This window comes from Alligator sinensis, unplaced genomic scaffold (genome assembly GCF_000455745.1).
Source record: "Alligator sinensis unplaced genomic scaffold, ASM45574v1 scaffold419_1, whole genome shotgun sequence".
NCBI lineage: Eukaryota > Metazoa > Chordata > Crocodylia > Alligatoridae > Alligator > Alligator sinensis.
In genome coordinates, this window is record NW_005842360.1 from 697,458 (window position 1) to 713,443 (window position 15,986).

The 15,986-nt window shown below is 45.4% G+C and overlaps 1 protein-coding gene across 1 annotated transcript in view; it reads right to left on the reverse strand.

The window, feature by feature from the left end:
- The window catches only part of ZZEF1 (zinc finger ZZ-type and EF-hand domain containing 1), a gene marked incomplete at its 5' end in the record, with an annotated part of 88,890 nt that overhangs the window by 33,721 nt on the left and 39,183 nt on the right, over positions 1-15,986 (reverse strand). Inside the window, 10 exons of the mRNA XM_025210626.1 lie at positions 1,591-2,089; positions 3,837-3,930; positions 4,993-5,072; positions 6,522-6,762; positions 7,017-7,165; positions 8,257-8,458; positions 8,949-9,030; positions 9,663-9,829; positions 15,540-15,650; positions 15,740-15,861. Coding sequence (XP_025066411.1) covers positions 1,591-2,089; positions 3,837-3,930; positions 4,993-5,072; positions 6,522-6,762; positions 7,017-7,165; positions 8,257-8,458; positions 8,949-9,030; positions 9,663-9,829; positions 15,540-15,650; positions 15,740-15,861 — 1,747 coding nt within the window. The remainder of the gene's footprint in view (positions 1-1,590; positions 2,090-3,836; positions 3,931-4,992; positions 5,073-6,521; positions 6,763-7,016; positions 7,166-8,256; positions 8,459-8,948; positions 9,031-9,662; positions 9,830-15,539; positions 15,651-15,739; positions 15,862-15,986) is intronic.

The following is a 15,986-nucleotide window of genomic DNA, read 5'->3' on the forward strand; positions in this document are numbered from 1 at the left end:
GGAAAGGGAGCGGGAGCGCAGGGAGCTGTGCACTATGGGGCCAGGTTGAGCAGGCCTCGCATGCTGCAGGAGCTGTGCGCTCTGGGGCTGGCCCTGCTCGCTACCACTACGTGTGGACAGAGACTCAGGCAGGAGCACCATTGGGTCAGGTGGGGCTGGCTCCACATGCTGCCATGTGCAGCCAGGGACTTGGAGGGAGCTGCGTGTTAAGGGGCCAGGTAAGGCTAGCCCCACATGCTGCCGCCACCTGTAGCCAGGGCCTGGGTTAGGAATGCAGGAGCTGTGTGCTATAGGGCCAGGTGGAGCTAGCCCTGCACACTGCCACCACCTGTGGCCGGGGACTGGGGTGGAAGTGCGGAGAGCTGCGTGTTATGGAACTGGGTGGGGGCTGGCCCCACTTGCTGCTGCCACATGCTGATCCAGGGACTCCGAGGACCCTTCACACCACCACACATACACACCCTCCTGCCTCCCCCACCATACCCAACACACACCCACACCCTCCCACCCCAGCCACATACCTCCACACCCCAACTCCCACCCACTATCCCACACCCCACACACAATATACAAGAGTAAGATTGTATTTCAAGCTATTATGAAATTGTTTGTAGCTACATTATGCAAATGCACATAAATCGGGACAAAAAATATTTTTTTAAATCAAATTAAAATAAGTTATAGTAGATGTTTGATTTTTTCAGTATATGATTTGTTTTTTTTTCTAGTTTTAAGATGGCACCCTTCCACCCAAAAGGAGTACATTTGGGGCAAGGAGAGGGACTTCTGGTCCCAAGATGGTGACCAAGGGGCAGGGCACCTGTCAAGGGGCGGGGCTACCCTTGTGGCCCTCGATGGCTCACCAAAACGTATTTCAGCTGGAGGGAGACTTAACAATTGCCCACCCCTCGTATAACCCATCTGAATAAGACATAAGGTAATGCCCATAAGCACAGTCCTCCTCACTACTAACTCTTCAAGTCATGGTGAGCCACAACACTGCACTCAGAATCCCTCTGTTGCCCCCTCTCTCAACCTGCTTATTTCAAGGTTATTTTTTTTCAAAATTCCTCCTCACTTCCATGTGCTCAGCGAGAGCGAGGTCTGACAGTAAGGAAAGGGGGAAGAGGCTGCCAAAGAAAGAAGTTGGGGGGAAGCAGAAAGCAAAGGCCTACCTAACCCCCCAGATTTATTTTCCCTGCTGTAGCAGTGGGAAGGGGACAAATTCAAGGCAAACCTCCAATAATTAATTCTATATCTAGACAATTATAACTAAATTAATATTTATACACAGAATCTAATTATTGGGGGGTCAGCTTATTTTCGAGTAACTATGGTATTTTTCACTGTCTTCAAAGCCTGCCTGATTTAAAGGAGAGTCACACTGTATAGTCTCAGAGAGCTAGAGGTGGGTTTCTGGCTGCAAGCCAGACACACTAATAATCCAAAACCATTTTTTTTAATGCTATCTTGAATTACAGATATGTTTCTAAAAGGCAAAAAAGGTGCTTTATTTCATTTCCTCTGGAAAGCTGTGAATTCACTTAAGTATGCAGTATCAAAGACTATCCAACTTTAATTTTTACTCACCTTTCATGGGAAAGTGACTGATCCTTAATAAAGTCTAAGATGTTTTTCAAGATGGGATATTTCTCCTTCACAGTGGGAACAGATTTAGGCTCTTCCATTGATCTAAAAGAGAGTAGCCTTAGTCTTCCACGGCTGAACTGAGGTTTTCGAGTTGGGGTGGAGGGAGGAGATGATGCATCCTCTTGCTGTGAAGCTGTATTTTCAAGGGGCTTTTTCTGAAATGCAGTGTTTGCTTCAATTTGGGGCATATCTGGCACATGCTTCACCTTTGTGTCAGAGTCTTCAGAAGCAGGATGAACAACTCCACAGGAAGACAGTGAGCCTGATGCTTGGAAGTCTGCTTCTACAATAGAACTTGTCCTCTGACGCTTATCATTGTGATACTGTTTGATATCCTCTTGATCTTGTGCTTCCCAGACATCTGAAGCAAGGTCTTTACCCTTTGCTCTTACAGGCAAAAAATTCAGTAACAAAAGGCTCTTCTGTATACAGAGCTTTGCTGCATCATAAAAATTTAAAAAAATTAAATCAATAAAACCACTACACAATAAATACGATGTGCTTTCAATTTAGGGAAAAATGCCTCAATTTTGTCTTTTGGTCCTAATGAGCTAGAACGGTGTTCTTCTTTCTAGATTTGTATTTCAGCACTATCAGCTATTTAATCCATGAGTGTCAAACACATATTGCCCCATGGGCTGGGTGAGTGATGTAGGCCAGCCCATGGGCCAGAACAGGCCAGCGGGACCATAGACCCCAGACAGCCTCCCCCCACAACGCCTGATCTGGACACTCCGTTGTAGATCCTGGAGCAGCTGGAGTAGGTGCTGTACTATATGTAGCACCCACTTTGGCCACACTGCACTATACATCTGGGACTGGCATGTCCAGCAGCTGGTTCAAGACAGGTGACACATGCAGTGCTGGTTTTGGACTGCTGGAGCAGGGGGCTTCATGTCCCAGGCCCTGCCTGCAAGGCTGGTCTGGGTCAATTCATACTCAGGGGCAAGACTGGGGATAGATAATGGGGTTCTGTGGGTCAGATCCAGGCCACAGGCGATGTCTGACACCCCGATTTAGTCCTAGCCCATTTTTGTCTAACGGGGAGGAGGATCTGAATCTCTCAAGACCAAGTACACTTATACAATCACATTTATACAAAACATGCAATATCTGTCAGTAAGGATACATTTTATAGTGACAGCTGAACTAGCCTTCTTTGAGAAGGGAGACACATACATCCAACAATTAAATAAATACATACATACATACATAAATTAATTAGTGGGATGATTCTACATATCAATTGGTTTGCCGTTATCAGGTAAAAATATTTGGAGACAGTATTTGTTACATCAACTTATTTATCCTTTTTAAGGGTTTTAAGTAGGGGAGTGCAAAACAGGCCCTATTCAATTCAGATTCAGCCCAGACCAGGGACAGCGATTCGATTCGTTGATTTGGATCACTGTCCCCGATTCAATTCGGCCGAATCCAAATCTGGAGATTTGATGATGACTCGGAGAATCAGCGATTCGGCCACAGACACAGCTTTAAATGTTTTTTCTACATACTTCAAGGTATTAGGTGCACCTCATTAATGCTATGATGATGGGGTGGACAGAGCGTCCCACAGGAGTGCGGGGGAGGGGTCCCCGCATGCTCGGCGGAAAACCCAGAAGAAGTGAACTGGATGTACTTCCTAGTACTTCTGGGTCTGCTGAAAAGCACACTGGGGGCCTTCCCCACGCCCTCCTGCCTCGGCAACAGGCTGCAGGGGGATCCCAAGTGCCCCCCCCAAACCTAGGAGGCACCAGTCGCCAAGCCGGGTGGGCCAGGAAGTGATTCTGGTCCACTTCCGGGTCTGCTGCCGAGCGTGCTGGGGAGCCCCACGCGCTTCTGTGGGACACTCCACGTGCTCCAGCATCACAGCGTTCATGAGTCGCCTGGTACCTTGAGGTATGTAGAAAAAAAAAACATTTAAAGCTGCGTCTGTCCAAATCTTCGAATCTTTCTGAATAGATCCGGAGGGTTCCGATTCAATTCGGAGAGATTAAAGGGTCTCCCGATTCCATTCGGATTCGGAGATTTAGCCACTGAATCGGGCTGAATCTTCTCTGAATCGAATCAGCGACCAAAGCTTCGCACAGCCTTAATTTTAAGGGGTTTAAAGGGTTTCTGAGCACAGAAAATAAGAAGATATAGAGAAGGTAACATTGCGCTAAGGCATCAGGAAAGATGTTTACCAAGAGCTTCAGGGTTCGTCTCTGTTGTTTCCACATTCTGTTTCTCATCAGTATCATTTCCCTTACTCATCAAGGACTTCTGCTTCATTTCTAACTGTAGACAAGACGTTAATTAAAATTAGTTAAAATACAATTAATCTTGCCTATCCAGATGGCATGGTGACATGAAGACTAAGCCACAGTTATGGAAATCAATCTTAGGCTGGACTGATAAAAAATATTCAAATTTCTAAGACAGAACTAAATATTTAAGTATCTGGAATCTCTTGCTGGCCAAGCTAGTGAAAGCCACTGCAAAGTCTGCCTCCTGCTAGTCATAAGAAAGCTGAACTGATTACATCAGCTCCCAACATGTTAATTATGTTTGCACAAGAATCTTAAAAGCATACATGTAGAAGGTAGCATAGTGCAAAGATACCTGTGCCAGTTCTGGAGCTAGAAGCAGGATAGCTGGTTAGTGCAGATGAGAAGCTGAGCATGAAGCGTGGTACTAGCACAGCTCTGCTGCATCCAGTTCCAGAGCTTCTGCATGTGCAGCAAACACAGTATATGGCTGTGCAGTACTGCCTTGCATCACACAGGCACACTCAAAGCAGGTAAAACAACAAGATTCAAATATCAATAAATCTGCTTCCTGCAAATATCCTCAACTACAGCTGGTTTACTTGAGTGACAAAAACAATCTTTTACTTTTCTGTCACCTTTCTTAGGTTGCAGCACTGCACAAACAAAACATTTCCTTCCGGCTCTTGTATCGATAGTAATCCAAACGGACAGCAAAAATTCTACCTCAATTACAGCTCTGCACTCTCAGAAAAAAACAGTACAGAGGGTCAGGTGTGGCTTAGGGCAGAATTTGGCTTACAGAGTCTTTAAATGTAGAAGACAACACATTAGGATGAAGAGCTCTGCTTGACAACCAAGCCCAAACTAATTTTTGCAGGACTAGAAGAAAAGAATCTTTTTTTTTTACTTCTAAACAAATTTGATCTGCAATTCATGAGGGAATATGGATGCCTACACAGCCGGTTTTACAGTCACTTTTCCTGGGGGAAGCGGGGCACAGAGACCCACAATGCAGTTCTGGAGGAAAAAAAAAAAAGTGTGAATGTGAAAACAAAGAATCTAAAATAGAGCCTAGTATGTGTAATCTTACCATCCATATTCTAATGCCATCAGCCAGCGAATATACGTGTGCAAACTCTTCATTCAAAGGCACTTTGCCTCCACTGTTGACTGTGGGGAAAAAAGAAAAAAAGGCCCATTATTTGCTGCCCCAGTTTCACATCGCTCAGTAATGGAAGCTGTCTTCCAGCTCTTAAGTCAATTCATGACAGGTTTGTTCTTTATTCATTTTATGGGCATCCTGTTAAGGCAGGGATGCTTTAAGCAAGTTTTCTGTGGCTGCACAGCGGATTTATATACAAAGCAGAATCGCAAATGAGCTTTTTGTCTGCTCCCAAACCTGAGCATATAGCTACGGAAAAAAGATAGAATGCCTCTCCCCTTGCTTTCAAACATCCCACTGGGCAACCCTCCAGCTAGAGTAACTGCTGATCAGTAATTTATAGTGGCATTCAGTTATACAAAATGCCTTGTGCTGCTTTGTCATGCATTTGTTGTAGGGGCACAGCTTCAAAATACACTAAAAAACTGGTTAAAAACAAAAAGATCACAAATGGAAGAGCTAACACCTTCCAGATGGAAAATAGGCAAATGTATTGGAATATCACCCAGACTGTGTCATTTTATCCATCTCTCTTTAGAGAAAGAACAAAGGTATTAAGGTGCTGACTTAACAGGGAAAATGAGATAAAGCTGCCTTGCTAGGATATATTGCTTTACATCACCTCGCCTATGCATTTCACATGACTTTGGATAACAGGTGACCTAAAGAAGGTAAAGGTCAATTTCCATGCATTTGTACTGTAAGTACAGGCTATTTAGGCTCTCATTCCAAAAGTGTGGCAGAAGCTGAGGTGCCCAGTACCTCTCCAGAAGAGGCCTTGAGAATTCAAACAGTGCCTCATTATTTGAGGGATCAATTTTGCTTCAGGGAGCGCACATTGCCACCAAAAGTGTGGGCTCAGCTTCAGAAGAATGAATTGCAATATAAAATATACAACATACTCTATTAATTAGGAGCAATTTATTAACCTTTTTTAAAAGTACCATTTTATGGGTTTTGCATTTTGGGGGGGGGGGGCCAGTAATTTGCTTTTCCTGAACAAAGAGCTTCAAGATGGAAACATATCACTCCTTACTCTTCAGGAAACATTTAATGAGAGCTGGAAATAGTTTAAAAAGAGCTGAGTTCCTTGCAGCATCATTGGGAGCTAGATACTTTGAGTTATAATCCCAATTCAGAAACCAATGGCCTTGTCACAACCTCTCCGGATCAGCCTACACATCTTTAACATTAGGGTTAATAGGGATAATTAGCTGATATTTGGAAAATGCGCTGAAGAGGAAAATGCTATAATAGTAACTTATTTCCATTATGTTCTAGAGGCAAGGCCTAGTTAGTCTGCCTAATTTATGACTGCAGTTTATATTTTTTCCACAAAGTGACTTTTAAAAAAAATTAAGATTGAGTACTTTTTTCTTAATTTACAATTGAATTAACATAGCCTCCTGTAACGTATTAGTCTTCATTATTAATATATTCACTAATATGAGAGTTACCATATTTCTGAAGCTTCCCATATAAATCTGGAGTGAGATACACCAAAGCAGCAAATGTGGAGTTCACAGCTTGATCAACAGTGGAACCAGCAACTATATCTGTCTTTGGGGTCTGTTTTTTACATGCCTGTATAAGTCCTTTGAAAAGCTCAGAATTTTGCCCACAGAAATCCTGGGCAGGATCTGATTTTGCAAATTCGATGAGAAAGTACCGACAGTCATCTGCATGGGAGTTCTTAGTCTGGAAAGAATGTTGAAACATATTTACTTAATATCAGTTTAAAAATCCTTGCAGCTCTGTTTCATACACAAGAAATTCACACTTCAGGCAAACATTATAGTGAAAAGCTAGAAATAATAAAAGGCACAAAACAGGAGGTGGCAATCGCAGCACAGCAGTGTACGTTTAGGGATGCATCAGCTCATTAAGCCTGAATAAAAAACACTCTCATGCAAGTTTTCATTTCTATGAAACAAAAGCAGTGGCCTAAATACCTCTTTTTTATTTTGGCGCAGCTGACTGTGTTCAGTCGTTCTCAAACTTGCCTCGGGACACATCTGATGCCTGAAGACAGGCTTCCATAACGGAGAATTAAGAACTGGGGTCACTTTTGAAGGAGGCAACTCTACTTCGCAACCACCATCTACAAAGAGAGTAAAGACAAACAATTTGTGTCAATTGCTTAAATATCCATGGTCAGTTTTACAGGTGTATGGAAGTCAGCACGTTTTAAATACACACCGAGGAAGACGAAATGAACAGCACATGCTGAACAACTAACTTCTTAGCTGGCTAACTCGTGATGTTTTAGTGCTGTGTATGAAACAGACATTACACCACTTCTTTATGACCTCATAATCATACTAAAAGTGCTTTCATTAACACAGGCTCACTGCTCGATGCCACTAACATGGAACATTTATGAAGGGACTTTTATGTAAGCGCTTATACTGTGCTCAAGATCATAGTATATAAAGCACTTCAAGCTAGATAAAGGGCCACCATTTCACCTACCCCCAGCTTATAACACACGAAGAAGGTATATAAAAACAAGGGCGAAGATTTCAAAAACAAGAGCTCCTAATTTAGGAACCTAACTTCATACCTGAGCATCTACCTGATTTTTATCAGTGTTGAGTATCTAAAAAGCTTCCACCTGCCCATAAGAGCTGTTCTGTCCCCAGCACTTCAGAGAAATGAAGCAAGCGCCTAAATACAGATTTAGGAATATAACATCAGGTTCTTATTTTGGGAAATCTTAACCAAGAAACTGGCGTGCATATGTATATATGATTGTATCCCTCTTCCCGAACTACTACATGCTGCTTATCTTCAAAGCACCAAATCCTGAAGAAGTTCAAAGTGTGTTTATGTGAGTAGCCCAAGTGAATTCATGGAGTCACCACAGATACTCGTGTTAGAGTAGCTCAGTCTCCACGTCCGTTTACCTCAGGGCTCTTGAAACTGGCAAGAGTGCCAATAGTGGCAATGATTTCTGTAATGCTTCCAATGAGCAGCTGTACAGGACAAACTTGTTACATATATGCTAGTTAAAATCATCAGAGTATAACAAATTGCGGTTGATGGGCTATAACTAACAACCTAACAAACCTCTACTTTCAAATCTGAGAGGGACAGGAGATAATCTATATTCATGTATGGGAGTCAAAACTTTTGAGATAAGGCACAAGGATCTATCACAGCAAAACTGCTAGAGCAACTAATTCCACTTACCCCAGAGGGATTTCAGTGCCATACTCCGAGAAGCCAAGCGCCCCATCAACCTGGATACAAGAAGCTGTAAATCCAAGCCCCACGAAACTGAGACATCTGGCAAGCCATAAGCAGTGACGGAGAACTTGTAGCCCCACTCATTGTTACTGGTGTCGGAGCGAAAGACAAACTGCAGCCGTGGGCCACCCTTAAAGGTCACTTTCTACAGAGCAACAAAACAGTAATTTTGCCAAATGTACATGATAAGAAGTTTCAGGGTTATGAATTTCCTTCAGCAACTGTGTTTCAATATGCTCATGCTTTCTCAGGATACGTTAAAGTTGCCCGCTAACCTGACTGAAAAGCCCACAGCAATTAAAGGTTGAAACTTTCTATTAAAAAACGGAATGGGAAGTTTCAGCTTGTAACTAAAACTTTTGAAGATAAAAACATGTCATGCAAGGAAAGTACCATATTCTACGATAAAGATTCTGATAGGTTACAGAGAAGTACTAAATTAAGTCAGTTTGCCATCTTAAGATTTAGCTAACATTACTGGGTGTAGGGGTTCAGTTTAGCTGTAGCAAATGTGATTTTCTTTTTTGTTGGATTGCTGTGGGTTAATTAGATAGTAGGAATTAGGAAGGGTCTCATATATATATATATATATATATATATGGCATACATTGTACAGTATTTTAAAACTCACTCACCTTGGGCCACTTCTCAGTCCCAACCTTTGTATCATAACGAGTTTTTGCACCTCTGGCATCAGTAAATTCCAGATAATCATACCTGTGGAAAAATTGCAACTCACTACTTTCACATTTTTATTTTTAAAAACTTTGGGGGGAGTTTACTTTGAAGTGTCCCATTTCCTCCCTCACCTTCCCTCTATCAAGTCCCAAATGCAGTGCAGCAGCATTCTTTTTAGAGCCATATTTTTTGTTTTAGAGGACTGCATAAACATTTCATGCTTTCATACAACATCTCCAGAACATATACAGACATTTCAGCAGCAGAATTTCCTGAGATACTGAGTTATGGATGCTAAACATTTCTCAGCTACATGCCCTATAGAAACAATACTCTGGCAAGTTACAACAGGAACAAAACTTTGAAACAGCTACGTCCAAGTGGGGTTATATCAAAGTGCAGTAGGCATGCAATGGGTGCTCACAGCAGAAATACAAGAGCAAGCAATGTCCATGGAAGCAGAGCCAGGACACTCAGGGCCCATGGATAGAATATGTCTGTACTCTTTACCTAGGACCTCACCTCTGTCAAGTCTCTTTAAGCAGTAAGGCAAAGAAGGGTACAGGATAGGGTAAGTAGGTTGAGGGAGAAGTTAAAACAAGACACTGGGGACATGATTTTCCCATTTGCAAATAGATTTTGGAATTTGAAGTGGTACAAGGTTAAGTTACCTCCTTTCTGTTTCACATTTTTCATCAAACTCCACCTCAAAGTAAGTTGCTCCATGACAAAGGAAGACTGAGACCACATGGCAATTATTTTCATAGTTGTGAGGAGATTCCATTGTCCACGTTCGCAATGCCACAGGTTCTTCTTGCTGCCAGCTTTCCATTTCCATCTGCACAATCAAACACAAACGCCACCTTTCATTTTACAGGATACAAATGTAATGTATTATAAAGATTTCAGCACTAGATTATTTTACAATTGAGTCTCAGACATACTGTAAGCACTTATCCTTCGATTTAGCAGCGAACTCATTCAGCCCTGCAAGCCAGATTCACAGATGTCAGGGTTGGAAGGACCTCAGTGAGTCTAACCCACTGCCCTGGGCAGGAAGGAGCGCTGGGGTCAGACGACCCCAGCCAGGTGCTTGTCCAGTCTCCTCTTGAAGACCCCCAAGGTAGGGGAGAGCACCACCTCCCTTGGAAGCCCATTCCAGATTCTGGCAACTCTTACTGCGAAGAAGTTCTTTCTAATGCCCAACCTAAATCTGCTCTCCATCAACATGTGGCCATTGTTCCTAGTTACTCCAGGGGTTGCCCTAGTAAATAGAGCATCTCCTATCCCCTGCTGCCCTCTCCCGATGAATTTATAGGCAGCCACAAGATCGCCTCTCAGCCTTCTCTTGCGAAGGGTGAAGAGATCTAGGTCCCTCAGTCTCTCCTCATAGGGCCTTGCCTGCAGGCCTCTGACCATACGAGTGGCCTCCTCTGAACCCTCTCAAGATTCTCCACATCCCTCTTGAAGAGCGGGGCCCAAAACTGGACGCAGTACTGCAACTAGAAAGGAACATAGAAGGGAAGCAATGAAACATCACCTCCCTGGACCTATTCGTCATGCATCTGTTAATGCATGATAAAGTACGGTGAGCCTTGTTGATCACTTCGTCACATTGACAACTCATGTTCATCTTGGAGTCAGCTATGACTCCAAGAACGCTTTCTGCTGCTGTGCTGCTGCTGTGGTCATCCCCCAGCCTGTAAGTGCGTTGGTGTTTCTTTTTGCCCAGGTGCAGCACTTTGCATTTGTCTTTGTTGAACTGCATCCTATTTTGTTCTGCCCATTTTTCCAAACCGTCCAGATCCGCCTGGATCCGTTCCCTGCCCTCTGGTGTGTTAATTTTACCCCATAATTTGGTATCATCTGTGAACTTGGACAGGGTGCTCTCCATGCCCTCGTCCAAGTCACTGATGAAGACACTGAATAGGATCGGGCCAAGGACCAAGCTTTGCGGGACTCCACTGCCCACATCTTTCCAGGTCGATATTGACCCGTCCACCACCACTCTCTGGGTGCAACCCCTACACCAATTTGCCACCCACCTGACCGTGTAATCATCTACATCACAGCCTGTCAGTTTATTTACGAGAACAGAATGAGATACTGTATCGAAGGCCTTCCTAAAGTCTAGGTAAACGACATCTACCTCCACTCCTGCATCTAAGCATTTTGTGACCTGGTCCTAAAAAGAAACAAGGTTTGTCAGGCAGGATCTACCTGCAGTGAATCCGTGCTGATTTCCTTTCAGCATTATTTCCCCTGCTGGGCTCCCACAAATGTGATCCTAATATGATTTTTCCAGAGTTTTCCTAAGGATAGAGGTGAGACTAACTGGCCTATAGTTTCCAAGTTCCTCCCTCCTCCCCTTCTTGAAAATAGGGACCACACTGACCCTTTTCCAGTTCTCTGGGACCTGACCAGAGCACAATTAGCACTCCAACAGCCGTGTCATTGGCTCTCCTATGACCTTGGCCAATTCCTTCAGCACCCTTGGATGAAGTTCATCTAGGCCCGCTGATTTGAACACATCCAGCTCCTCCAAGTGCCCCTTCACTAATTCTGTACTAACAGCTCGTGGGCTGATGTCCCTCCTATGTCTATCTATGATCCAATTGGGAGATTTATCTTGGTCTGTGTCTAGGAATACAGATGCAAGGAACTCATGAAGAGCTCAGCTTTGTTGAGATGAAGGGCCCAGGGCCACATCGAGCCCACAGACTAGCCCCATGTGCACTACATACCCTGGACCAGCCCTGCATGTCACTTGGACTTGATCCAGACTGCCCCCAGATCCAGTGTGCAGGGCCAGTCTGGCACAGGCACTGCACATTGCATGTGCCCCAAACAGCCTCATGTGGTGTGTGGTATGTGTCAGACTGGCTCCATGTGCCATGTACAGCATACAGGGCCACGGCTAGCTCATGTTTCATGTTGCACATGGAGCTAGTCCAAGACCCGCAGGCAGCACTACAGGCCAGTATCTCTGACACCTCTGCTGTACTCAGAATCATAGAGAATAAGGGTAGGAAGGGACCTCAGAAGGTAATCTAGTCCAACCCCCTGCTCAAAGCAGGACCAACCCCAACTAGATAATCCCAGCCAAGGCTTTGTCTAGCCAGGTCTTAAAAATCTCCAAGAACAGAGAGTCCACAACCTCTCTGGGTAAGCTGTTCCAGTGTTTTACTATTCTCCTACTGAAAAATTTTCCCCAATATCTAACCTACATTTCCTTTGCTGCAACTTGAGACCATTGCTCCTTGCTCTGTCATCTGCCACCACTGGGAACAGTCCAGCTGCATCCTCTTTCGAACCCTGCTTCAGGTACTTGAAGGCTGCTCTTAAATCTCAGTCTCCTCTTCTCTAGACTAAGACCAGCTCCCCCAGCCTCTCCTCAGAAGTCTCATGTCCCCCATCTCCCTCACCATTTTTGTTGCCCTCCACTGGACTCTCTCCAATTTGTCCACATCCTTTCTGTAATGGGGGCGCCCAAAACTGGACACAGTACTCCAGATGTGGCCTCACCAGTGCTGTATAAGGGGAATAATCACTTCCTTTGACCTGCTGGCAACATTATTACCAATGCAGCCCAGTATGCCATTAGCCTTCTGGGTAACAAGGGCACACTGTTGGTTCATGGTCAGCTTATTGTCCACTGTAACCCTCAGGTTCTTTTCTGCAGAGCTGCTGCCCAGCCAGTCAGCCCCCAGCCTGTACCAGTGCATGGGATTATTCTGTCCTAAGTGCAAGACTTTGCACTTGTCCTTGTTGAACTGCATGAGATTTCCTTTGGCCCAATCTTCCAATTTGTCTAGGTTACTCTAAATCCTAGCCCTATCCTCCAGCGTATCTACTACTCCCTACAGCTTGGTGTCATCTGTAAACTCGCTGAGGGTGCACTCTATGTCATCTTCCAGGTTGCTGAAGATACTGAACAAAACCAGTCCTAGGACCGACCCTGGGGCACTCCACTTGATACCAGCTGCCAACTAGACATCAAGCCATTGATTACTTTGAGCCCAATGCTCCAACTAGTTTTCTATCCACCTTATAGTCCACTCATCCAACCCTCACCTTGCTTGCAAGATGCTGTGGGAGACAGTATTATGAAAAGCCTAGGTAAAGTCAACGTGTATCACATCCACTGCTTTCCTCACATCCACAGAGCCAGTTATCTCATCATAAAAGGTAATCAGGTTAGTCAGGTTCCCTTGGTGAATCCATGCAGACTGTTCCTAATCACCACCTTCTCTTCACAGTATTTAGAAATGGACTCTTTGAGGACCTGCTCCATCATTTTTCTGGGGACTGAGGTGAGGCTGACTGGTCCGTAGTTCCCTGAATTCCCTTTTTCCCCTTCCTTAAATATGGGCACTATGTTTGTCCTTTTCCCACAAGGAGGGACTTCTCTATCTTAATTTGCTCTTGAATTTCTGTTTCACTGTTCACTAGGTCTGTGCGAATAGGGAAGTATTCGATTCGGATTTGGCCAATTTGGAGGACAGTGATTTGATTCAGATCGCTGTCCTGAATTGATTTGGCTGAATCAGCTTTGGAAGATTCGGCGCTGATTTGGAGAGATTCGGTGATTCGGATCAGCTAGGGAGAGGCAGGCACGGCCAGGTGGCTCCTACAGCTGTGCCTGCCTCTCCTCAGGTGGGGGGGGGCCACAGGAGAAGCCCCCATGCCTGCCCTGCCCCATCCCCCGCCTGGCCCCAGCCTAGTCCCGGCACTTTAAAATCAATTTTTAAAAAAGCCTCACACTCACTGGCTGGAGTGGTGATCAGAGGCCTCTGGACGCTTATGGCAGCGCCCCCTCATGCAGCACAGGGCAGTGGGGGGCAGCAAGGATCTCCCTCCTCCACTCCCCCCCACTTGGCACCCACATGGCAGCCCCATGGCACAGGTGCAGTGCGGCTTGGCACTGACGCATGGAGCTGCCCCAGCTCCCAGGCAGCGCATGGCGCCCTGCCAAGCCACGCTGCAGCCACATGATGCAACAGCTGCCATGTGAGTGCCAGGTGGGGCGGGGGAGGGGGCGATCCCCGCTGCCCCTCACTGCCCCGCGCTGCACGGGGGCCTCTGCTATGAGCACCCAGAGGCCCCAATCACTGCTCCTGCAGATGGTGATTGCAAAGCTTTAAAAAATAAGTAAATAAATAAATAGAGCCCTGTACTTACTGGCTGCAGCAGCAGCAACTGGGGCCTCTGGGCACTCGTGACAGAGCCCTACAGTGCAGGACAGTGGGAGGCAGCGGGGATCGCACACCTCACTTGGCACCTGCGTGGCAGCTGCCCCATGGCATGGGTGTCGCGTGGCTCAGCAGGGTGCTGCGTGCCGTCTGGGAGATGGGGCCGCTGAGCCTGAGCGCTGTCGGGCTCCGTCTGACAGGTGGAGCCGCCTCAGTTCCCAGGCAGCACGCAGTGCCCTGCCAAGCCATGCTGCACCCATGCCGTGGGGCAGCTGGGAGCAGGGTTTCTGCCCTGCTGCCACTTTCCTCCTTCCATCTGGAGTGGGCCACGCCTGCATCCTGCCCCAGATGGGCAAGCAGCAGCAGGGCAGAGCCCCTGCTCCCAGCACCTGCATCCCTCGCCCCCTGCCCCAGCTAGGCAGCTTGTCCCAGGCCCAATCCCTCCCTCCCCCACTTCCCTTCCCTCCCCACCTCCCCCAATCCCAACAGACTTACCAGTTGGATGCAGCTGGCAGCTGCCTGTTTAGTCTCTGGCCAAATCTCCAAATTGATTCGGAGCTTTTACTTGGTATCCTAATTCAATTCGGATTTGGAGACTCGGTCCCCGAACTGGGCCAAATCTTCTCTGAATCGAATCAACTACTGAAGCTCCATGCAGTCCTACTGTTCACGTTTCATTTTCTCTCATGCAGCCAAGGGCGGGGTAGGAGGGTGTTGGGGGGAGGGAATGAACAAGGAAACTCCCAAGTGTATTGGCACAGGATATTCTGATAATTTAAAGCTAAAACCTCAGAGAAGTTACCTTTCCCTTCACTTCCTTGTCGTTACAGCAATGAGTTGTGACCATTAGAAATGCTGATGGAGAATCACAGCTTGCAAAAAGGGCAGCTGATTTAACCATGCAAGTTGCTGACAGCTTACTGATCTAAGGCAGCGTACAACTATAAATGAGTGCGTGTTTCAGGATACTTGGTGCCTCATACGAGACCTTCATACCTATGAGGATAGGATTTGTTACAGATTCTAGATGCACAGGCTTGTGTCTTTAACAAGACAGGATGAGAGCTTGAAGCAGTAACTTAGAGGATTTCCTTGGGAAATGACTACCTGTAAACGCAAGGGACTGGGACTTGATGGTCCAGGAGGTCCTTTCCAGTACCATGTTCCTACATAACCTGTTTGTCTACTTGTAGGTGCTACTTTTCCTCCTCTAAAAATGCTCAAAAGTACTTTGAGAATATTTCAAAGAAAAAGGAACACACACACACTGAGCGTGGAAGAGAGAGAGAGAGAGAGAGAATTCAAAAGTTTATAGAGAACCAGAGGTTTAAAGCATCTGCTTGTCTCTTACGCTACCTTATCTGGTTCGCTGCAAAGGTTCTTCAGTGGCTCTGTCAGGGTGCTGAAGAGATGTAATAGTTTACAGTGTGGAATGTCTAAAGCACAGAAGTCCAACAAGAAGATCACCTGGGTAACAAAACATGTAGTTAAAGTCTTCATAAACTGATACATGCATTCATGCTAAAGAAGAAGAATACAAAATCCCATCTACTTACCAGCTGACGAGTTGCCATTGCAAAGACAGAGTCACTTAATTTTTCCACTATGCTTTTGCCACTGTACTGAGATAAAAGTGACTCTAAAATTGTTCTGATATTTGACAGGAACTTCCCCACATCTAAAAAGAAAAGAGAAATATATTCTATAATAGGAAATTAGACAAGTTCATAGATGTTTGTTTGGGTCAGAAGGGACCTTAGCAGATCATCAAGTCTGACTCCCTGCCCTGGGCAGGAAAGAGGG